The 25,212-nt window shown below is 53.7% G+C and overlaps 1 protein-coding gene across 1 annotated transcript in view; it reads right to left on the bottom strand.

The window, feature by feature from the left end:
* Positions 1 to 12,047: 12,047 nt before the first annotated feature.
* RABGGTA (Rab geranylgeranyltransferase subunit alpha) overlaps positions 12,048 to 25,212 on the bottom strand; it is a 35,710-nt gene continuing 22,545 nt past the window's right edge. Inside the window, exons 13-17 of the mRNA XM_084224209.1 lie at positions 25,114 to 25,202; positions 22,761 to 22,865; positions 14,719 to 14,832; positions 13,322 to 13,409; positions 12,048 to 12,286 (exon numbers count right to left, since the gene is read on the bottom strand). Coding sequence (XP_084080335.1) covers positions 12,138 to 12,286; positions 13,322 to 13,409; positions 14,719 to 14,832; positions 22,761 to 22,865; positions 25,114 to 25,202 — 545 coding nt within the window. The 3' untranslated portion in view covers positions 12,048 to 12,137. The remainder of the gene's footprint in view (positions 12,287 to 13,321; positions 13,410 to 14,718; positions 14,833 to 22,760; positions 22,866 to 25,113; positions 25,203 to 25,212) is intronic.

The raw sequence follows: 25,212 nt of genomic DNA, 5'->3' as shown, positions 1-25,212 counted from the left end.
GGACCGGTATGGACCAGTATGGACCAGTATGGACCGGTATGGACCAGTATGGACCAGTATGGACCGGTATGGACCGGTATGGACCGGTATGGACCGGTATGGACCGGTATGGACCAGTATGGACCAGTATGGACCAGTATGGACCAGTATGGACCAGTATGGACCAGTATGGACCAGTATGGACTGGTATAAACCAGTATGGACCAGTATGGACCGGTATGGACCGGTATGGACCGGTATGGACCGGTATGGACCAGTATAAACCAGTATGGACCAGTATGGACCAGTACGGACCAGTATGGACCAGTATGGACCAGTATGGACTAGTCCATCCCAGTACTCACTCCCAGTGCTCCCAGTATGAACCAGTAACCCCTTTGGTCCTTCCCAGTCCATCCCAGTAACCCCTCCTGAGCTCCCAGTACAAACCAGTAACCGCTCCTTGTGCTCCCAGTAACCCCCCAGTCCTCCCCAGTATGAGCCAGTACCCGCTCCCAGTGCTCCCAGTATGAACCAGTAACCTCTCCCAGTCCTTCCCAGTATGAACCAGTAACTGCTCCCAGTACTCCCAGTATGAACCAGTGCCTCCCAGTATGAACCAGTAACCCATCCCAGTGCTCCCAGTACAGCCCAGTCCATCCCAGTACAAACCAGTAACCTCTCCCAGTGCTCCCAGTATGAACCAGTAAACCCTCCGTGTGCTCCCAGTATGGACCAGTAACCGCCAGTAACCCCTCCCAGTATGGCCCAGTCCATCCCAGTATGAACCAGTACGAACCAGTAACCCAGCCCAGTCCATCCCAGTGCTCCCAGTATGAACCAGTAACCCCTTCAGTCCATCCCAGTCCATCCCAGTAACCCCTCCTGGGCTCCCAGTATGAACCAGTGACCCCTCCCAGTGCTCCCAGTACAGACCAGTAACCCCCAGTAACCCCTCCCAGTGCTCCCAGTACAGCCCAGTCCATCCCAGTATGAACCAGTACCCGCTCCCAGTGCTCCCAGTCCATCCCAGTAACCCCTCCTGGGCTCCCAGTATGAACCAGTAACCCCCAGTCCTTCCCAGTATGAACCAGTACCTGCTCCCAGTCCATCCCAGTATGAACCAGTAACCCCCCAGTACCTGCTCCCAGTACTCCCAGTCCATCCCAGTGCTCCCAGTCCGTCCCAGTACAGACCAGTGACCGCTCCCAGTCCATCCCAGTGCTCCCAGTATGAACCAGCAACCCTCCAGTCCATCCCAGTATGGACCAGTGACCGCTCCCAGTCCATCCCAGTATGAACCAGTAACCCCCAGTACAGACCAGTAACCCCTCTCATGCTCCCAGTACAAACCAGTAACCCCCAGTGCTCCCAGTATGGCCCAGTGCTTCCCAGTCCATCCCAGTAACCTCTCCCAGTGCTCCCAGTATGAACCAGTAACCCCCAGTACAGACCAGTAACCCCTCTCATGCTCCCAGTACAAACCAGTAACCCCCAGTCCACCCCAGTAGGAACCAGTATGGCTCCCAGTGCTCCCAGTTCATCCCAGTAACCCCCAGTAACCCCTCCCAGTATGGCTCCCAGTGTTCCCAGTATGAACCAGTAACCCCCAGTCCATCCCAGTAACCCCTCCCAGGCTCCCAGTCCTTCCCAGTATGAACCAGTAACCCCTCCCAGTGCCCCCAGTCTATCCCAGTACAGACCAGTACCCCCCTCCCAGTGCTCCCAGTATGAACCAGTAACCCCTTTGGTCCTTCCCAGTCCATCCCAGTAACCCCTCCTGGGCTCCCAGTATGGACCAGTACCCGCTCCCAGTGCTCCCAGTATGGACCAGTAACCCCCAGTCCTTCCCAGTACCCGCTCCCAGTGCTCCCAGTATGAACCAGTCCCTCTCAGTAACCCCTCCCAGTGCTCCCAGTGCTCCCAGTACAAACCAGTGACCGCTCCCAGTACTCCCAGTACGGCCCAGTCCTTCCCAGTATGGACCAGTAACCACTCCCAATGCTCCCAGTATGAACCAGTGACCCCCAGTATGGCTCCCAGTGCTCCCAGTACGGCCCAGTCCTTCCCAGTACAAACCAGTAACAGCTCTCAGTGCTCCCAGTATGAACCAGTAACCCCCAGTAACAGCTCCCAGTGCTCCCAGTCCATCCCAATGCTCCCAGTATGAACCAGTAACCCCCAGTCCATCCCAGTAACCCCTCCCAGTGCTCCCAGTATGAACCAGTAACCTCTCCCAGTGCTCCCAGTATGAACCAGTAACCCCCAGTATGGCTCCCAGTGCTCCCAGTACGGCCCAGTCCTTCCCAGTACAAACCAGTAACAGCTCCCAGTGCTCCCAGTATGAACCAGTAACCCCCCAATCCTTCCCAGTACCCGCTCCCAGTGCTCCCAGTATGGCCCAGTGCCTCCCAGTATGAACCAGTAACCACCAGTACAGACCAGTGACTGCTCCCAGTCCATCCCAGTAACCCCTCCTGGGCTCCCAGTACAAACCAGTAACCCCCAGTCCATCCCAGTATGGACCAGTAACTGCTGCCAGTGCTCCCAGTATGGACCAGTAACCCCCAGTCCATCCCAGCAACCCATCCCAGTGCTCCCAGTATGAACCAGTAACCCCCAGTAGCCCCTCCCAGCGTTCCCAGTATGGACCAGTAACCCCCAGTCCATCCCAGTATGAACCAGTAACAGCTCCCAGTGCTCCCAGTATGGACCAGTAACGCCCAGTACAGACCAGTATGAACCAGTAACCGCTCCCACTGCTCCCAGTGCCTCCCAGTCCATCCCAGTACGAACCAGTACCTGCTCCCAGTCCTTCCCAGTATGAACCAGTAACCCCCCAGTAAGTGCTCCCAGTGCTCCCAGTCCATCCCAGTAACCCCCAGTCTATCCCAGTACAGACCAGTGCTCCCAGTATGGACCAGTAACAGCTCCCAGTGCTCCCAGTATGGACCAGTAACCCCCCAGTCCTTCCCAGTACCCGCTCCCAGTGCTCCCAGTATGAACCAGTAACCCCTTTGGTCCTTCCCAGTCCATCCCAGTAACCCCTCCTGGGCTCCCAGTATGGACCAGTACCCGCTCCCAGTGCTCCCAGTATGGACCAGTAACCCCCAGTAACAGCTCCCAGTGCTCCCAGTATGAACCAGTCCATCCCAGTATGAACCAGTAACCCACCCCAGTCCATCCCAGTGCTCCCAGTATGAACCAGTAACCCCTTTGGTCCTTCCCAGTCCATCCCAGTAGCCCCTCCCAGTGCTCCCAGTATGAACCAGTACCTGCTCCCAGCATTCCCAGTATGGACCAGTACAAACCAGTAACCTCTCCCAGTGCTCCCAGTATGAACCAGTAACCCCCAGTAACAGCTCCCAGTGCTCCCAGTCCATCCCAGTGCTCCCAGTATGAACCAGTACCCGTTCCCAGTGCTCCCAGTATGAACCAGTAACCGCCAGTAACCCCTCCCAGTATGGCCCAGTCCATCCCAGTATGAACCAGTATGAACCAGTAACCCAGCCCAGTCCATCCCAGTGCTCCCAGTATGGACCAGTGCCTCCCAGTCCATCCCAGTATGGACCAGTGCCTCCCAGTCCATCCCAGTATGAACCAGTAACCCAGCCCAGTCCATCCCAGTCCATCCCAGTATGAACCAGTATGGCTCCCAGTGCTCCCAGTCTATCCCAGTAACCCCTCCTGGGCTCCCAGTATGAACCAGTAACCCCCAGTCCTTCCCAGTACGAACCAGTACCTGCTCCCAGTCCATCCCAGTATGAACCAGTAACCCCCCAGTACCCGCTCCCAGTGCTCCCAGTCGGTCCCAGTACAGACCACTGACCGCTCCCAGTCCATCCCAGTGCTCCCAGTATGAACCAGCAACCCTCCAGTCCTTCCCAGTATGGACCAGTGACTGCTCCCAGTGCTCCCAGTATGAACCAGTAACCCCCAGTACAGACCAGTAACTGCTTTCAGTGCTCCCAGTATGGCCCAGTGCCTTCCAGTCCATCCCAGTAACCCCTCCCAGTGCTCCCAGTCCATCCCAGTAACCCCTCCTGGGCTCCCAGTACAAACCAGTAACCCCCAGTGCTCCCAGTATGAACCAGTAACCCCCAGTAACCCCTCCCAGTATGGCCCAGTCCATCCCAGTATGAACCAGTATGAACCAGTACCCGCTCCCAGTCCATCCCAGTAACCCCTCCCAAGCTCCCAGTAACCCCCCAGTGATCCCAGTATGAACCAGTAACTGCTCCCAGTGCTCCTAGTATAGACCGGTATGGCTCCCAGTGCTCCCAGTATGGCCCAGTCCATCCCAGTATGGACCAGTAACCCCCAGTCCTTCCCAGTACCCGCTCCCAGTGCTCCCAGTATATCCCAGTAACCCCTTTGGTCCTTCCCAGTCCATCCCAGTAACCCCTCCTGGGCTCCCAGTATGGCCCAGTATGAACCAGTAACCCCCAGTAACCCCTCCCAGTGCTCCCAGTATGGCCCAGTGCCTCCCAGTCCATCCCAGTAACCCCTCCTGGGCTCCCAGTACAAACCAGTGACCCCTCCCAGTGCTCCCAGTATGGACCAGGAACCCCCAGTCCATCCCAGTATGAACCAGTAACCCCAGTAACCCATCCCAGTCCATCCCAGTGCTCCCAGTAAGAACCAGTAACCCCCAGTCCTTCCCAGTATGGACCAGTGACCCCTTTGGTCCTTCCCAGTCCTTCCCAGTAACCGCTCCCAGTGCTCCCAGTATGAACCAGTAACCCCCTTCAGGCTCCCAGTACGGCCCAGTCCATCCCAATATGAACCAGTAACCCCCAGTCCATCCCAGTGCTCCCAGTACAAACCAGTAACGCCCAGTCCACCCCAGTATGAACCAGTATGGCTCCCAGTGCTCCCAGTATGAACCAGTAACCCCCAGTATCTGCTCCCAGTGCTCCCAGTGCTCCCAGTATATCCCAGTAACCCCTTTGGTCCATCCCAGTCCCTCCCAGTAACCCCTCCAGTGCTCCCAGTATGAACCAGTGACCCCTCCCAGTGCCTCCCAGTATGCCCCAGTAACAGCTCCCAGTGCTCCCAGTGCACCCAGTAACCCCCAGTCCATCCCAGTCCAAACCAGTAACCCCTCCCAGTGCTCCCAGTATGGACCAGTAACCCCCAGTCCATCCCAGTATGAACCAGTAACAGCTCCCAGCGCTCCCAGTATGAACCAGTAACCCCTTTGGTCCTTCCCAGTAACCCCCAGTATGAACCAGTAACCCCTCCCAGTCCTTCCCAGTACAAACCAGTAACGGCTCCCAGTGCTCCCCGTATGGTCCAGTGCCTCCCAGTATGAACCAGTAACCCCCAGTTAGAGCTCCCAGTGCTCCCAGTATGACCCAGTCCTTCCCAGTACAAACCAGTAACAGCTCCCAGTGCTCCCAGTATGAACCAGTAAAACCCATCCCAGCATCCCAGTATAGACCAGTAACAGCTCCCAGTGCTCCCAGTCCATCCCAGTAACCCCCAGCCCTTCCCAGTATGAACCAGTGACCGCTCCCAGTGCTCCCAGTACAGACCAGTCACGCCCAGTACAGACCAGTAACCGCTCCCAGTATATCCCAGTAACCCCCAGTCCTTCCCAGTACCGGCTCCCAGTGCTCCCAGTATGGACCAGTAACCCATCCCAGTCCATCCCAGTGCTCCCAGTATGGACCAGTACCCGCTCCCAGTCCTTCCCAGTCCATCCCAGTAACCCCTCCCGGGCTCCCAGTAACCCCCCAGTCCTTCCCAGTACAAACCAGTACCGGCTCCCAGTGCTCCCAGTATGAACCAGTAACCCCTTTGGTCCTTCCCAGTCCATCCCAGTCCTTCCCAGTAACCTCTCCCAGCGCTCCCAGTATGAACCAGTAACCCCCAGTACGAACCAGTAACAGCTCCCAGTGCTCCCAGTATGGACCAGTAACCCCCAGCACCTGCTCCCAGTGCTCCCAGTTCAACCCGGAAGCCGCTCCCAGTCCCTCCCAGTCCCTCCCAGTTTGATCCCAGTCCCTCCCAGTCCCTCCCAGTCCCCCCGGGCCGGGCCTGTCCCGGCAGCTCCTCCCCCGCCAGACCAGTTCTCCCAGTTTGCCCAGTGACCCCTCCCAGTTTGCCCAGTGACCCCTCCCAGTGCTCCCAGTGCTCCCAGTAACCCCCCCCGAGCTCCCAGTAACCCCTCCCAGTGCTCCCAGTTTGCCCAGTGACCCCTCCCAGCGCTCCCAGTTTGCCCAGTAACCCCTCCCAGTGCTCCCAGTGCTCCCAGTTCCCGCTTCCGGCAGCCCCACTCACCCCTCCCAGTGCTCCCAGTTTGACCAGTAACCCCCCCACAGTCCTCCAGGTCCTCCCAGTACTCCCAGTTTGACCAGTAACCCCTTCCCAGTGCTCCCAGTTTGCTCTCCCAGTGCTCCCAGTCACCTCCTAGCCCTCCCAGTACTCCCAGTTCACCCTCCCAGTTTGCCCAGTAACCCCCTCCCAGTACTCCCAGTCACCCCCAGCCCTCCCAGTGCTCCCAGTTTGCTCTCCCAGTGCTCCCAGTTTGCCCAGTAACCCCTCCCAGTCACCCCCCAGCCCTCCCAGTGCTCCCAGTTCCCTCTCCCAGTGCTCCCAGTTTGCCCAGTAAGCCCTCCCAGCCCTCCCAGTGCTCCCAGTTCGCCCTCCCAGTGCTCCCAGTACCTCCTCGGGGGCTCCCAGTAGCTCCCAGTAGCTCCCAGTAGCGCCGGCGGAGCGGGGGAAAGGGGCGTGGCCAGCGGAGGAAAAGGCGGGGCCACGCCCAGGCCACGCCCCCCGGTCCCACCAGGGATCACTATTTGGCAGGAGCGGCTCTACGGGCGGGGCGGTGGCTCACTATGTGGCAACCCCGCGGAACCGCTCCCAGTACAAACCAGTATAAACCAGTAAGCGCGGAACCGCCCGGAACGGCTCCCAGCGGGCCCCAGAGTGTCCCCAGCACCCTCCCAGTATAAACCAGTATGAACCAGTACTGCCGAAATCATCCCCGGCCGGTCCCGCAGCTCCCCCAGTACAAACCAGTATAAACCAGTATAACCCAGTGACCCCGAAGGTCGCTCCCAGCGTGTCCCAGAGCCTCCCGAACGCCCTCCCAGTATAAACCAGTATAAACCAGTACAGCCCACTTTGTGGCGGGGTGGGGGTCGCTAGGGGCTGAAGTATGGCTCACTATGTGGCAGGGGGGTCCCTATGGGGAATTCAATGGCTCACTATGTGGCAGGGGGGAATCTATGGGGTAGTGGCTCAGTATTTGGCAGGGAGGGGTCTATGGGTTTTTTCAATGGCTCACTATGTGGCAGGGTGGAAATCTATGGGGCAGTGGCTCAGTATTTGGCGGGGAGCGGTTTATGGGGGTTTTGGATGGCTCACTATGTGGCAGGGTAGAAATCTATGGGGCAGTGGCTCAGTATTTGGCGGGGAGCGGTTTATGGGGGTTTTGGATGGCTCACTATGTGGCAGGGGGAAAACTATGGGGCAGTGGCTCAGTATTTGGCAGGGATGAGTCTATGGGGGTTTTCATTGGCTCACTATGTGGCAGGGGGGGAATCTATGGGGTAGTGGCTCAGGATTTGGCAGGGATGAGTCTATGGGGGTTTTCAATGGCTCACTATGTGGCAGAGGGGAAATCTATGGGGCAGTGGCTCAGTATTTGGCAGGGATGAGTCTATGGGGGTTTTCATTGGCTCACTATGTGGCAGGGGGGGAATCTATGGGGCAGTGGCTCAGGATTTGGCAGGGATGAGTCTATGGGGGTTTTGATGGCTCACTATGTGGTAGGGGGAAATCTATGGGGCAGTGGCTCAGTATTTGGCAGGGAGCGGTTTATGGGGGTTTTCAATGGCTCACTATGTGGCAGAGGGGGAAATCTATGGGGCAGTGGCGCAGTATTTGGCAGGGAGCGGTCTATGGGAGTTTTCAATGGCTCACTATGTGGCAGGTGGGAAATCTATGGGCCAGTGGCTCAGTATTTGGCAGGGATGAGTCTATGGGGGTTTTCAATGGCTCACTATGTGGCAGGGGGGAATCTATGGGGCAGTGGCTCATTATTTGGCAGAGTGGAGTCTATGGGGGTTTTCAATGGCTCACTATGTGGCAGGGGAAATCTATGGGGCAGTGGCGCAGTATTTGGCAGGGAGCGGTCTATGGGGATTTTGGATGGCTCACTATGTGGCAGGGGGGAAATCCATGGGGCAGTGGCTCAGTATTTGGCGGGGAGCGGTTTATGGGGGTTTTGGATGGCTCACTATGTGGCAGGGGGAAAACTATGGGGCAGTGGCTCAGTATTTGGCAGGGATGAGTCTATGGGGGTTTTCATTGGCTCACTATGTGGCAGGGGGGGAATCTATGGGGCAGTGGCTCAGGATTTGGCAGGGATGAGTCTATGGGGGTTTTCAATGGCTCACTATGTGGCAGGGGGGAAATCTATGGGGCAGTGGCTCAGTATTTGGCAGGGATGAGTCTATGGGGGTTTTCATTGGCTCACTATGTGGCAGGGGGGGAATCTATGGGGCAGTGGCTCAGGATTTGGCAGGGATGAGTCTATGGGGGTTTTGATGGCTCACTATGTGGTAGGGGGGAAATCTATGGGGCAGTGGCTCAGTATTTGGCAGGGAGCGGTTTATGGGGGTTTTCAATGGCTCACTATGTGGCAGAGGGGGAAATCTATGGGGCAGTGGCGCAGTATTTGGCAGGGAGCGGTCTATGGGAGTTTTCAATGGCTCACTATGTGGCAGGTGGGAAATCTATGGGCCAGTGTCTCAGTATTTGGCAGGGATGAGTCTATGGGGGTTTTCAATGGCTCACTATGTGGCAGGGGGGAATCTATGGGGCAGTGGCTCATTATTTGGCAGAGTGGAGTCTATGGGGGTTTTCAATGGCTCACTATGTGGCAGGGGAAATCTATGGGGCAGTGGCGCAGTATTTGGCAGGGAGCGGTCTATGGGGATTTTGGATGGCTCACTATGTGGCAGGGGGGAAATCCATGGGGCAGTGGCTCAGTATTTGGCAGGGAGCGGTCTATGGGGTTTTGGATGGCTCACTATGTGGCAGGGTGGAAATCTATGGGGCAGTGGCTCAGTATTTGGCAGGGAGCGGTCTATGGGTCTTTTCAATAGCTCACTATGTGGCAGGAGGTCTGGCCCCATATGGGGAGGGGGCTTGGCTCAGTATTTAGCAAGGGGATCCCTACGGGCTGAATGAATGGCTCACTATGTGGCAGGAGCTTCTATCGTTCAATATGGGGGGGAGGGGGAGCTCGGGCTCACTATTTGGCAGGGGGATCCCCATAGTGCAAATCAACGGCTCACAATGTTGCAGGGGATCCCTATGGGGCGAATCAATGGATCACTATGTGGCAGGGGCGGGGGGGGGTCTGGTCCCATATGGGGAGGGGGCTTCGGCTCAGAATTTGGCAGGGAGGTCCCTATAGGATAAAACAATGGCTCACTATGTGGCAGGGGGTTCTATGACAATATGGGGAGGGGGCTTCGGCTCAGGATTTGGCAAAGGGATCCCTATGCGGTGAATGAATGGCTCACTATGTGGCAGGGGTTCTATGGCTCAATATGGGGAGGGGGCTTCGGCTCATAATTTGGCAACGGGATCCCAATGGGGTGAAAGAATGGCTCACTATGTGGCGGGGGAGTTCTGGCTCACTTTGTGGCGGGGGAGTCTCTATAGGCCAAATCAATGGCTCACTATGTGGCAGGGGGTCCTATCCCATATGGGGAGGGGGCTTCGGCTCATAATTTGGCAGGGGGGTCCCTATAGGGTAATATAATGGCTCACTATGTGGCAGGGGGCTCTATGACAATATGGGGAGGGGGCTCGGCTCGGTATTTGGCAGGGGGATCCCTGTGGGGTGAATGAATGGCTCACTATGTGGCAGGGGGTTCTATGGCTCAATATGGGGAGGGGGCTGCGGCTCAGAATTTGGCAGGGGGGTGCCTATAGGGTAAAATAATGGCTCACTATGTGGCAGGGGGTTGGATGACAATATGGGGAGGGGGCTTCGGCTCAGAATTTTGCAATGGGATCCCAATGGGGTGAATGAATGGCTCACTATGTGGCAGGGGGTTGGATGACAATATGGGGAGGGGGCTTCGGCTCAGAATTTGGCAACGGGATCCCTATGGGGTGAATGAATGGCTCACTATGTGGCGGGGGATTTCTGGCTCACTTTGTGGCAGGGGGGTCCCTATAGGCCAAATCAATGGCTCACTATGTGGCAGGGGGTCCTATCCCATATGGGGAGGGGGCTTTGGCTCAGTATTTGGCAGGGAGGTCCCTATAGGATAAACCAATGGCTCACTATGTGGCAGGGGGTTCTATGACAATATGGGGAGGGGGCTTCGGCTCAGGATTTGGCAAGGGGATCCCTATGGGGTGAATGAATGGCTCACTATGTGGCAGGGGGAGTTGCGGCTCACTTTGTGGTGGGGGGGTCCCTATAGGCCAAATCAATGGCTCACTATGTGGCAGGGGGTCCTATCCCATATGGGGAGGGGGCTTTGGCTCAGAATTTGGCAGGGAGGTCCCTATGGGGTAAAATAATGGCTCAATATGTGGCAGGGGGTCCGGTCCCATATGGGGAGGGGGCTATGGCTCAGAATTTGGCAGGGAGGTCCCTATGGGGTAAAATAATGGCTCACTATGTGGCAGGGCGTCCGGTCCCATATGGGGAGGGGGCTTCGGCTCAGGATTTGGCAGGGGGGTCCCTATGGGGGGAATGATTGGCTCACTATGTGGCAGGGGGTTCTATAACAATATGGGGAGGGGGCTCGGCTCGGTATTTGGCAGGGAGGTCCCTATAGGATAAACCAATGGCTCACTATGTGGCAGGGGGTTCTATGACAATATGGGGAGGGGGCTTCGGCTCAGGATTTGGCAACGGGATCCCTATGCGGTGAATGAATGGCTCACTTTGTGGCGGGGGGTCCCTATAGGCCAAATCAATGGCTCACTATGTGGCAGGGTGTCCGATCCCATATGGGGAGGGGGCTTCGGCTCAGGATTTGGCAGGGAGGTCCCTATAGGGTAATATAATGGCTCACTATGTGGCAGGGGGCTCGGCTCGGTATTTGGCAGGGGGGTCTCTATGAGGTGAATCAATGGCTCACTATGTGGCAGGGGGTCCGGTCCCATATGGGGAGGGGGCTTTGGCTCAGAATTTGGCAGGGGGGTCCCTATGGGTCACTCAATGGCTCACTTTGTGGCAGGGGGGCTCCCTATGGGTGAATCAATGGCTCACAATCTGGCAAGGGGGGAGTTGGGATCGAGCTCACTTTCTGGCAGGGGTTCCCCATAGGGCTGACTCAACGGCTCACTTTGTGGCAGCGCCCGCGGGATCACTATTTGGCAACACCTGAGTCACTATTTGGCAAGCCCCCACCCTGCCCCACCCCCCCCCTTCGGGGCAGGGCTCGGCTCACTATTTGGCAAGGCCTCGCCCTAGGGCTGGGCAATGGATCACTATTTGGCAGTGACACATTCTCCCCTCCCCGCCCCTCCCCCACCCCCCGGACAGGTCCGGCCGCTGCCCCTCCCCCACCCCGACCCCCCCCAGAACCCGCGGGGTGACCCCCGCCCCTCCCCCACCCCTGCCCGGCCCGAGGTGGCGCAACCGGGGAGAGGATTGGGGCGGGGATGGGGGAACTGGGAGGGACTGGGAGGGACTGGGAGGGAACTGGGAGGGACTGGGATGGACTGGGAGGGACTGGGACAAACTGGGAGGGACTGGGAGGGAACTGGGAGGGACTGGAAGGGAACTGGGAGGGAACTGGGAGGGACTGGGAGGGGACTGGGATGGACTGGGAGGGACTGGGACAAACTGGGAGGGACTGGGAGGGACTGGGAGGGGACTGGGATGGACTGGGAGGGACTGGGACGGACTGGGAGGGACTGGGAGGGACTGGGATGGACTGGGATGGACTGGGAGGGACTGGGAGGGAACTGGGAGGTACTGGGAGGGAACTGGGAGGGAACTGGGAGGGACTGGGAGGGGCTGGGAGGGAAATGGGATCAAACTGGGACAAACTGGGACGGACTGGTTTCAACTGGGCCATCACTTTATTGAACCCGGAAGTGTTCGCGCGGCGAAAAGGGGGCGTGTCCACCCCGCAGGAGGCGTGGCCAGCCGCGGCGGCAGCAGCCAATCAGCTGAAGGCGATCTCCACGCCGGGGAGGAGCTCGGCCAGGTGGGCGGGGCCTCCGGGGGCGTGGCTCAGCGGGGTCTCGGCCAATCCCAGGCGGGTCAGGCGGGGCCAGGCAGCCAATGGGGCCAGGGCGGGGGCGTGGCGAATGGCTGGGGGCGGGGCTTGGTCAGACCGCGCCCCACCCACAGTGGGGGAAATGCCCGCCCAGTATGGACCAGTACAGACCAGTACGGACCGGTATGGACCAGTACAGACCAGTATGGGTCCATACGGACCAGTACGGACCAGTATGGACCGGTATGGACCAGTAGGGACCAGTATGGACCGGTATGGACCAGTACGGACCAGTATGGACCGGTATGGACCAGTACGGACCAGTATGGACCAGTATGGACCGGTATGGACCAGTATGGACCAGTACGGACCAGTATGGACCAGTATGGACCAGTATGGACCAGTATAAACCAGTATGGACCAGTATGGACCAGTACGGACCAGTATGGACCGGTATGGACCAGTATGAACCAGTATGGACCAGTATGGACCAGTATAAACCAGTATGGACCAGTAGGGACCAGTATGGACCAGTACGGACCAGTATGGATCAGTATGGAACAGTATAAACCATTATGGACCAGTATGGACCAGTACGGTCCGGTATGGACCAGTATGGATCAGTACGGTCCAGTATAGACCAGTATGAACCAGTATGGACCAGTATGGAGCCACAGGGCTGCCCAGTTCCCTCCCAGTCCCTCCCAGTATAACCCAGTAACCCCCAGTGCCCTCCCAGTAACCCCCAGGTTCAAACCAGTCCCCCCCAGTTCCCTCCCAGATCCCTCCCAGTCCCTCCCAGTCCCTCCCAGTTCCCTCCCAGTCCCTCCCAGTAACCCCCAGTTCCCTCCCAGTCCCTCCCAGTCCCTTCCAGTTCCCTCCCAGTTCCCTCCCAGTCCCTCCCAGTTCCCTCCCAGTCCCTCCCAGTAACCCCCAGTTCCCTCCCAGTCCCTCCCAGTCCCTCCCAGTTCCCTCCCAGTTCCCTCCCAGTCCCTCCCAGTTCCCTCCCAGTCCCTCCCAGTAACCCCCAGTTCCTTCCCAGTCCATCCCAGTCCCTCCCAGTTCCCTCCCAGTCCCTCCCAGTCCCTCCCAGCCCCTCCCAGTATAAACCAGTATAAACCAGTCCGTACGGTTCCCGTCCAGCCGCAGCAGCCACAGGCGGGGGAGGGGCGGGGCCATGCCCACTTCGGTCAGCCGGTTATCGGAGAGATCCAGCTCCTGCAAACTGGGCTTACTGGGAGGGACTGGGAGGGACTGGGAGGGACTGGGAGGGAACTGGGAGGGACAGGGAGGGACTGGGAGGAACTGGGAGGGACTGGGAGGGGACTGGGAGGGAACTGGGAGGGAACTGGGAGGGACTGGGAGGGAACTGGGAGGGACTGGGAGGGACTGGGAGGGAACTGGGAGGGACTGGGAGGGACTGGGAGGGAACTGGGAGGGAACTGGGAGGGACTGGGAGGGACTGGGAGGGACTGGGAGGGAACTGGGAGGGAACTGGGAGGGACTGGGAGGGACTGGGAGGGAACTGGGAGGGACTGGGAGGGACTGGGAGGGACTGGGAGGGACTGGGAGGGAACTGGGAGGGAACTGGGAGGGACTGGGAGGGAACTGGGAGGGGCTTACTGTGTTACTGGGAGCACTGGGAAGGTTTACTGGTGTTACTGGGAGGGACTGGGAGCACTGGGAGGGGTTACTGGTGTTACTGGGAGGGGTCACTGGTGTAACTGGGAGGGGTCACTGGTGTAACTGGTTAAACTGGGATGGGTTATTAGTGTTACTGGTGTAACTGGAAGGGATAACTGGGTAAACTGGTGTTACTGGGAAGGGTTACTGGTTAAACTGGGAAGGGTCACTGGTGTAACTGGGAGGGGTTACTGGTTAAACTGGGAAGGGTCACTGGTGTAACTGGGAGGGGTCACTGGTGTCACTGGGAAGGGTAACTGGTTATACTGGGAGGGGTAACTGGTGTCACTGGTGTCACTGGGAGGGGTTACTGGTTATACTGGGAGGGGTTACTGGTGTCACTGGTGTCACTGGGATGGATAACTGGTGTTACTGGTTAAACTGGGAGGGATTACTGGTGTTACTGGGAGGGGTTACTGGTGTCACTGGTTATACTGGGAGAGGTAACTGGTGTCACTGGTGTCACTGGGAGGGGTTACTGGTGTAACTGGGAGGGATAACTGGTGTCACTGGTTATACTGGGAGGGGTTACTGGGGTTACTGGTGTAACTGGGAGGGGTTACTGGTGTTACTGGGAGGGGTTACTGGTGTCACTGGTGTAACTGGGAGGGATAACTGGTTAAACTGGGAGGGGTTACTGGTGTTACTGGTGTCACTGGTGTCACTGGTGTAGCTGGGAGCTGTCAGTGGTGTTACTGGGATGGATAACTGCTGTTACTGGTGTCACTGGGCGGGGTTACTGGTGTCACTGGTTATACTGGGAGGGGTAACTGGTGTAACTGGGAGGGATAACAACTGTTACTGGTTATACTGGGAGGGGTTACTGGTGTTACTGGTGTCTCACCCGCAGCCTCCGCAGCGCCCCCAGCGGCGCCGGCAGCGCCCGCAGCGCGTTCCCAGCCAGCTCCAGGCGGGTCAGGGCGGCCATGTGCTCCAGGAGAGGGAGGGACGTCAGAGCCTGGACCAGTATAAACCAGTATAAACCAGTATAGACCAGTACAGACCGGTATGAAACAGTATAGATCAATATAACCCAGTATAACCCAGTATAACCCAGTATAACCCAGCTGCAGGCGGGTCAGGGCGGCCATGCGCTCCAGGAGGGGCAGGGATGTCAGGGCCTGCACCAGTATAAACCAGTATAAACCAGTATGGACCAGTATAAACCAGTACAGACCGGTATAAACCCATATAAACCACCCTAACCCAGTATAACCCAGTATAACCCAGTATAACCCAGCTGCAGGTGGGTCAGGGCGGCCATGCGCTCCAGGAGAGGGACTGACGTCAGGGCCTGGACCAGTACAAACCAGTATAAACCAGTATGGACCAGTACAGACCGGTATAAAACAGTATAGATCAATATAACCCAGTATAACCCAGTATAACCCAGTATAGCCCAGCTGCAGGCGGGTCAGGGCGGCCATGTGCTCCAGGAGAGGGAGGGACGTCAGGGCCTGCACCAGTATAGACCAGTATAAACCAGTATAAACCAGTATGGACCAGTATGGACCGGTACAGATCAATATAAACCACTACGAACCCAGTATAACCCAGTATAACCCAGTATAGCCCAGCTGCAGGCGGGTCAGGGCGGCCATGTGCTCCAGGAGAGGGACTGACGTCAGGGCCTGCACCAGTATAGACCAGTATAAACCAGTATGGACCAGTATGGACCAGTATGGATCAATATAAACCACTATAAACCACCCAAACCAGTATAGACCAGTATAACCCAGCTGCAGGCGGGTCAGGGCGGCCATGCGCTCCAGCAGGGGCACTGATGTCAGGGCCTGCACCAGTATAAACCAGTATAAACCAGTATGGACCAGTATAAACCAGTACGGACCGGTATAAACCCATATAACCCAGTATAACCCAGTATAACCCAGTATAACCCAGTATAACCCAGTATAGCCCAGCTGCAGGCGGGTCAGGGCGGCCATGCGCTCCAGCAGGGGCACTGACGTCAGAGCCTGCACCAGTATAAACCAGTATAAACCAGTATGAACCAGTATGGACCAGTATAAACCAGTATAAACCAGTATAAACCAGTACGGATCAATATAAACCCATATAAACCACCCCGGACCAGTATAACCCAGTATAACCCAGTATAACCCAGTATAACCCAGTATAACCCAGTATAACCCAGTATAACCCAGTATAACCCAGTATAACCCAGTATAACCCAGTATAGCCCAGCTGCAGGCGGGTCAGGGCGGCCATGCGCTCCAGGAGGGGCACTGACGTCAGAGCCTGGACCAGTATAAACCAGTATAAACCAGTATGGACCAGTACGGACCAGTACGGATCAATATAAACCCGTATAAACCCATATAAACCATCCCGGACCAGTATAACCCAGTATAACCCAGTATAGCCCAGTATAGCCCAGTATAACCCAGTATAGCCCAGTATAGCCCAGTATAACCCAGTATAGCCCAGTATAGCCCAGTATAGCCCAGTATAAACCAGTATAGCCCAGTATAGCCCAGTATAACCCAGTATAACCCAGTATAACCCAGTATAACCCAGTATAGCCCAGTATAACCCAGTATAACCCAGTATGACCCAGTATAACCCAGTATAACCCAGTATAGCCCAGTATAACCCAGTATAGCCCAGTATAGCCCAGTATAACCCAGTATAGCCCAGTATAACCCAGTATAGCCCAGTATAGCCCAGTACAGCCCAGTATAGCCCAGTATAGCCCAGTATAACCCAGTATAACCCAGTATAGCCCAGTATAACCCAGTATAACCCAGTATAGCCCAGTATAGCCCAGTATAGCCCAGTATAGCCCAGTATAACCCAGTATAGCCCAGTATAACCCAGTATAAACCAGTACAACCCAGTATAACCCAGTATGGACCAGTATAACCCAGTATAACCCAGTATAGCCCAGTATAACCCAGTCCCTCCCAGTATAGCCCAGTATAAACCAGTATAACCCAGTATAACCCAGTATAGCCCAGTATAGCCCAGTATAACCCAGTATAGCCCAGTATAACCCAGTATAGCCCAGTATAGCCCAGTATAACCCAGTATAACCCAGTATAACCCAGTATAGCCCAGTATAACCCAGTATAACCCAGTATAACCCAGTATAACCCAGTATAGCCCAGTATAGCCCAGTATAGCCCAGTATAACCCAGTATAGCCCAGTATAACCCAGTATAGCCCAGTATAACCCAGTATAGCCCAGTATAGCCCAGTATAACCCAGTATAACCCAGTATAGCCCAGTATAACCCAGTATAGCCCAGTATAACCCAGTATAACCCAGTATAGCCCAGTATAGCCCAGTATAACCCAGTATAGCCCAGTATAAACCAGTATAACCCAGTATAACCCAGTATAACCCAGTATAGCCCAGTATAACCCAGTATAAACCAGTATAGCCCAGTATAACCCAGTATAACCCAGTATAGCCCAGTATAGCCCAGTATAGCCCAGTATAACCCAGTATAACCCAGTATAGCCCAGTATAACCCAGTATAGCCCAGTATAACCCAGTATAACCCAGTATAGCCCAGTATAGCCCAGTATAGCCCAGTATAACCCAGTATAACCCAGTATAACCCAGTATAGCCCAGTATAGCCCAGTATAACCCAGTATAACCCAGTATAGCCCAGTATAGCCCAGTATAACCCAGTATAACCCAGTATAACCCAGTATAACCCAGTATAACCCAGTATAGACCAGTATAGACCAGTATAACCCAGTATAGCCCAGTATAGCCCAGTATAACCCAGTATAACCCAGTATAACCCAGTATAACCCAGTATGGACCAGTATAACCCAGTATAGCCCAGTATAACCCAGTATAGCCCAGTATAACCCAGTATAGCCCAGTATAACCCAGTATAACCCAGTATAGCCCAGTATAACCCAGTATAACCCAGTATAACCCAGTATAACCCAGTATGACCCAGTATAACCCAGTATAGCCCAGTATAACCCAGTATAAACCAGTATAACCCAGTATGGCCCAGTATGGACCAGTATAACCCAGTATAGCCCAGTATAGCCCAGTATAGCCCAGTATAACCCAGTATAGCCCAGTATGGACCAGTATAACCCAGTATAACCCAGTATAACCCAGTATAGCCCAGTATAGCCCAGTATAACCCAGTATAGCCCAGTATAACCCAGTATAGCCCAGTACAACCCAGTATGGACCAGTATAACCCAGTATAACCCAGTATAACCCAGTATAGCCCAGTATAACCCAGTATAGCCCAGTACAACCCAGTATGGACCAGTATAGCCCAGTATAACCCAGTATAACCCAGTATAGCCCAGTATAGCCCAGTATAGCCCAGTATAACCCAGTATAGCCCAGTATAACCCAGTACAACCCAGTATAACCCAGTATAACCCAGTATAGCCCAGTATAACCCAGTATAACCCAGTATAACCCAGTATAGCCCAGTATAACCCAGTATAGCCCAGTATAACCCAGTATAACCCAGTATAACCCAGTATAGCCCAGTATAACCCAGTATAACCCAGTATAGCCCAGTATAACCCAGTATAACCCAGTATAACCCAGTATAACCCAGTATAACCCAGTATAGACCAGTATAGCCCAGTATAACCCAGTATAACCCAGTATAACCCAGTATAGCCCAGTATAACCCAGTATAACCCAGTATAACCCAGTATAGCCCAGTATAACCCAGTATAGCCCAGTATAACCCAGTATAGCCCAGTCCCTCCCAGTATAACCCAGTATAGCCCAGTATAACCCAGTATAAACCAGTACAACCCAGTATAACCCAGTATAGCCCAGTATAGCCCAGTATAGCCCAATATAACCCAGTATAGCCCAGTATAAACCAGTATAACCCAGTATAGCCCAGTACAGACCAGTATAAACCAGTATAACCCAGTATAGCCCAGTATAACCCAGTATAACCCAGTATAGCCCAGTATAACCCAGTATAACCCAGTATAGCCCAGTATAACCCAGTATAACCCAGTATAACCCAGTATAGACCAGTATAACCCAGTATAGACCAGTATAGACCAGTATAACCCAGTATAGCCCAGTATAGCCCAGTATAACCCAGTATAACCCAGTATAACCCAGTATAACCCAGTATAGCCCAGTATAAACCAGTATAACCCAGTATAGCCCAGTATAACCCAGTATAACCCAGTATAGCCCAGTATAACCCAGTATAGCCCAGTATAGCCCAGTATAGCCCAGTATAACCCAGTATAGCCCAGTATAACCCAGTATAACCCAGTATAGCCCAGTATAGCCCAGTATAACCCAGTATAGCCCAGTATAACCCAGTATAGCCCAGTATAGCCCAGTATAGCCCAGTATGACCCAGTATAGCCCAGTATAACCCAGTATAACCCAGTATAACCCAGTATAGCCCAGTATAACCCAGTATAGCCCAGTATAGCCCAGTATAGCCCAGTATAACCCAGTATAGCCCAGTATAACCCAGTATAACCCAGTATAACCCAGTATAGACCAGTATAGCCCAGTATAACCCAGTATAGCCCAGTATAACCCAGTATAACCCAGTATAGCCCAGTATAACCCAGTATAGCCCAGTCCCTCCCAGTATAACCCAGTATAGCCCAGTATAACCCAGTATAAACCAGTACAACCCAGTATAACCCAGTATAGCCCAGTATAGCCCAGTATAGCCCAGTATAACCCAGTATAGCCCAGTATAAACCAGTATAACCCAGTATAGCCCAGTACAGACCAGTATAAACCAGTATAACCCAGTATAGCCCAGTATAACCCAGTATAACCCAGTATAGCCCAGTATAACCCAGTATAGCCCAGTATAACCCAGTATAACCCAGTATAGCCCAGTATAACCCAGTATAACCCAGTATAGCCCAGTATAACCCAGTATAGCCCAGTATAACCCAGTATAACCCAGTATAGCCCAGTATAGCCCAGTATAGCCCAGTATAACCCAGTATAGCCCAGTATAACCCAGTATAACCCAGTATGGACCAGTATAACCCAGTATAGCCCAGTATAACCCAGTATAGCCCAGTATAACCCAGTATAGCCCAGTACAACCCAGTATGGACCAGTATAACCCAGTATAACCCAGTATAACCCAGTATAGCCCAGTATAACCCAGTATAGCCCAGTACAACCCAGTATGGACCAGTATAGCCCAGTATAACCCAGTATAACCCAGTATAGCCCAGTATAGCCCAGTATAGCCCAGTATAACCCAGTATAGCCCAGTATAGCCCAGTATAGCCCAGTATAGCCCAGTATAGCCCAGTATAACCCAGTATAGCCCAGTATAGCCCAGTATAACCCAGTATAACCCAGTATAACCCAGTATAGCCCAGTATAACCCAGTATAACCCAGTATAGCCCAGTATAACCCAGTATAACCCAGTATAACCCAGTATAACCCAGTATAGCCCAGTATAACCCAGTATAACCCAGTATAACCCAGTATAGCCCAGTATAACCCAGTATAGCCCAGTATAACCCAGTATAGCCCAGTCCCTCCCAGTATAACCCAGTATAGCCCAGTATAACCCAGTATAAACCAGTACAACCCAGTATAACCCAGTATAGCCCAGTATAGCCCAGTATAGCCCAATATAACCCAGTATAGCCCAGTATAAACCAGTATAACCCAGTATAGCCCAGTACAGACCAGTATAAACCAGTATAACCCAGTATAGCCCAGTATAACCCAGTATAACCCAGTATAGCCCAGTATAACCCAGTATAACCCAGTATAGCCCAGTATAGCCCAGTATAACCCAGTATAACCCAGTATAGCCCAGTATAACCCAGTATAACCCAGTATAACCCAGTATAGACCAGTATAACCCAGTATAGACCAGTATAGACCAGTATAACCCAGTATAGCCCAGTATAGCCCAGTGTAACCCAGTATAACCCAGTATAACCCAGTATAGCCCAGTATAGCCCAGTATAACCCAGTATAACCCAGTATAACCCAGTATAGCCCAGTATAGCCCAGTGTAACCCAGTATAACCCAGTATAACCCAGTATAACCCAGTATAGCCCAGTATAAACCAGTATAACCCAGTATAACCCAGTATAACCCAGTATAGCCCAGTATAACCCAGTATAGCCCAGTATAACCCAGTATAACCCAGTATAACCCAGTATAACCCAGTATAACCCAGTATAGCCCAGTATAACCCAGTATAGCCCAGTATAGCCCAGTATAGCCCAGTATAACCCAGTATAACCCAGTATAACCCAGTATAACCCAGTATAACCCAGTATGATCCAGTATAACCCAGTATAGCCCAGTATAACCCAGTATAGCCCAGTATAACCCAGTATAACCCAGTATAACCAGTATAACCCAGTATAACCCAGTATAACCCAGTATAACCCAGTATAGCCCAGTATAGCCCAGTATAACCCAGTATAAACCAGTATAAACCAGTACAAATCAGTACAAACCATTACATACCAGTATAAACCACCCTAAACCGGTATAAACCGGTACGGACTAGTACAGACCAGTATGGACCAGTATGGACCAGTACGGACCAGTATGGACCAGTACAAACAATATAAATAGCTAAAAGCACTCCTTATCCAGTATAAACCAGTATAAACCAGTATAAACCAGTACAATACAGTATAAACCACCCTAAACCAGTACAAACCAGTACAAATCAGCATGGACCAGTACAAACCAGTAACCCCAACCCCCAAACCAGTACAAACCAGTAACCCCAACCCCCAAACCAGTACAAACCAGTAACCCCAACCCCAAACCAGTAGAAACCAGTACAAACCAGTAACCCCAGTCCCCTCCCAGTACAAACCAGTAACCCCAGCCCCCAAACCAGTACAAACCAGTACAAACCGATACAAACCAGTACAAACCAGTAACCCCAGCCCCCTCCCAGTACAAACCAGTAACCCCCAAACCCAAACCAGTATAAACCAGTACAAACCAGTACAAACCAGTAACCCCAGCCTCCAAACCAGTACAAACCAGTACAAACCAGTATAAAAAAATCCCAATTTTCCCAATTTCCTCAATTTTCCCCCCATTTTTAACCCTTTAACTCCCTCCCAGTACCCCCAAATCCCCTCCCAGTTCATCCCAGTCCAAACCAGTAACCCCAGCCCCCAAACCAGTACAAACCAGTACAAACCAGTACAAACCAGTATGAAAAATCCCATTTTTCCCCATTTCCCCCATTTTTAACCCTTTAACTCCCTCCCAGTTCATCCCAGTCCCTCCCAGTCCACCCCTGTGCCCTCCCAGTACAAACCAGTAACCCCAAGCCCCAAACCAGTATAAACCAGTATAAACCAGTAACCTCAAATCCCAAACCAGTACAAACCAGTATAAAAAAAAATCCCAATTTTCCCAATTTCCTCCCATTTCCCCCCATTTTTAATCCTTTAACTCCCTCCCAGTTCATCCCAGTCCCTCCCAGTCCCCTCCCAGTTTGGCCCAGTCCCCTCCCAGTCCAAACCAGTAACCCCCAGCCCCCAAACCAGTACAAACCAGTACAAACCAGTACAAACCAGTATAAAAAAATACCCATTTTCCCCCATTTCCCCCCAGTTTTAACCCTTTAACTCCCTCCCAGTCCCTCCCAGTTCATCCCAGTGCCCTCCCAGTACAAACCAGTACCCCCAGCCCCCAAACCAGTACAAACCAGTAACCCCAAGCCCCAAACCAGTATAAACCAGTACAAACCAGTATAAAAAAATCCCCATTTTCCCCCATTTCCCCCCAGTTTTAACCCTTTAACTCCCTCCCAGTATCCCCAAACCCCCTCCCAGTTCATCCCAGTCCCCTCCCAGTCCAAACCAGTAACCCCAGCCCCAAACCAGTACAAACCAGTACAAACCAGTACAAACCAGTTACCTTGTGGCTGAGGCTCAGCCCCTCCCCCGCTCCCAGCAGGGCCAGCGCCACCTCCAGGCGGGAACGGAGATCGGCCACGAAGCCGGCCCGGAGCGGGTCAGAGACCTGGGACCAGTACGGACCAGTATAAACCAGTATGGACTGGTATGGACCGGTATGGACCAGTATGGACCAGTATGGACCAGTATGGACCAGTACGGACCAGTATGGACCAGTACGGACCAGTATGGACCAGTACGGACCAGTATGGACCGGTATGGACCAGTATGGACCAGTATGGACCGGTATGGACCGGTATGGACCAGTATGGACCAGTATAAACCAGTATGGACCGGTATGGACCAGTATGGACCAGTATGGACCGGTATGGACCAGTATGGACCAGTATGGACCAGTATGGACCGGTATGGACCAGTATGGACCGGTATGGACCAGTATGGACCGGTACGGACCGGTATGGACCAGTATGGACCAGTATGGACCAGTATGGACCAGTATGGACCAGTATGGACCGGTATGGACCAGTATGGACCGGTATGGACCAGTATGGACCGGTACGGACCGGTATGGACCAGTATGGACCAGTATGGACCGGTATGGACCAGTATGGACCGGTACGGACCGGTATGGACCAGTATAAACCAGTATGGACCGGTATGGACCAGTATGGACCAGTATGGACCGGTATGGACCAGTATGGACCGGTATGGACCAGTATGGACCGGTATGGACCAGTATGGACCAGTATGGACCAGTATGGACCAGTATGGACCAGTATGGACCAGTATAAACCAGTATGGACCAGTACGGACCAGTATAAACCGGTATGGAGCAGTATGGAGCAGTATGGAGCAGTATGGACCAGTATGGACCGGTACGGACCAGTATGGACCAGTATGGACCAGTATGGACTGGTATAGACCAGTATAAACCAGTATGGACCAGTATGGACCAGTATGGACCGGTATGGACCAGTATGGACCAGTATGGACCGGTATGGACCGGTATGGACCAGTATGGACCGGTATGGACCAGTATGGACCAGTATGGACCCGTATGGACCAGTATGGACCAGTATGGACCGGTATGGACCAGTATGGACCAGTATGGACCAGTATGGACCAGTATAGGTGGTAAAAACCAGTATAAACCAGTCCAAACCAGTACAAACCAGTATAAACCAGTAACCCCCCAAATCCCTCCCATTGTTTCCCAAGACCCCCAACCTCTCACAGCCCAAACCAGTATAAACCAGTACAAACCAGTACAAACCAGTACAAACCAGTACAAACCAGTACAAACCAGTACAAACCAGTAACCCCAAACCTCCCTCCAGAGAAACTCCCAGTGCCCCCGAGCCCCTCCCAGTCCAAACCAGTATAAACCAGTATAAACCAGTACAAACCAGTACACCCCAAAACTCCCCTGAAGAGCCCCCAAACCCCTCCCAGTACAAACCAGTACAAACCAGTACAAACCAGTGACCCCCAAACCCTTTCCCGTTTAGCCCTGAACCCCTCACAGTCCAAACCAGTACAAACCAGTATAAACCAGTATGGACCAGTACACCCCAAAACTCCCCCGAAGAGCCCACAAACCCCTCCCAGTACAAACCAGTCCAAACCAGTACAAACCAGTCCAAACCAGTCCAAACCAGTCCAAACCAGTAACCCCCAAACCCTTTCCTCTTTAGCCCTGAACCCCTCCCAGTAGAAACCAGTACGAACCAGTATAAACCAGTATAAACCAGTACACCCCAAAACTCCCCCGAAGAGCCCCCAAACCCCTCCCAGTAGAAACCAGTCCAAACCAGTATAAACCAGTATGGACCAGTGCACCCCAAAACTCCCCCGAAGAGCCCCCAAACCCCTCCCAGTACAAACCAGTACAAACCAGTACAAACCAGTACAAACCAGTGACCCCCAAACCCTTTCCCCTTTAGCCCTGTACTCCTCCCAGTCCAAACCAGTACAAACCAGTATAAACCAGTACAAACCAGTACACCCCAAAACTGCCCCGAAGAGCCCACAGACCCCTCCCAGTACAAACCAGTAAAAACCAGTATGGACCCCCAAACCCTTTCCCCGTTTAGCCCTGAACCCCTCCCAGTCCAAACCAGTCCAAACCAGTCCAAACCAGTCCAAATCAGTCCAAACCAGTACAAACCAGCCCAAACCAGTCCAAACCAGCCCAAACCAGTCCAAACCAGTCCAAACCAGTCCAAACCAGTATAAACCAGTCCAAACCAGTCCAAACCAGTCCAAACCAGTCCAAACCAGTATAAACCAGTATAAACCAGTACAAACCAGTCCAAACCAGTTCAAACCAGTATAAACCAGTACAAACCAGTTACCTGCAGGCTCTCCAGGTGCTCCCGGATCTCCCGGGCTCGGCCCCGCGGATCCAACGCGGCCAAGAGCAGGGCCAGGGTCAGCAGGCAGCCTGAAACCAG

Source organism: Fringilla coelebs (genome assembly GCF_963513975.1).
Source record: "Fringilla coelebs genome assembly, chromosome: 34".
Taxonomy (NCBI): domain Eukaryota; kingdom Metazoa; phylum Chordata; class Aves; order Passeriformes; family Fringillidae; genus Fringilla; species Fringilla coelebs.
This window is presented reverse-complemented; position numbering and strand designations above follow the sequence as displayed.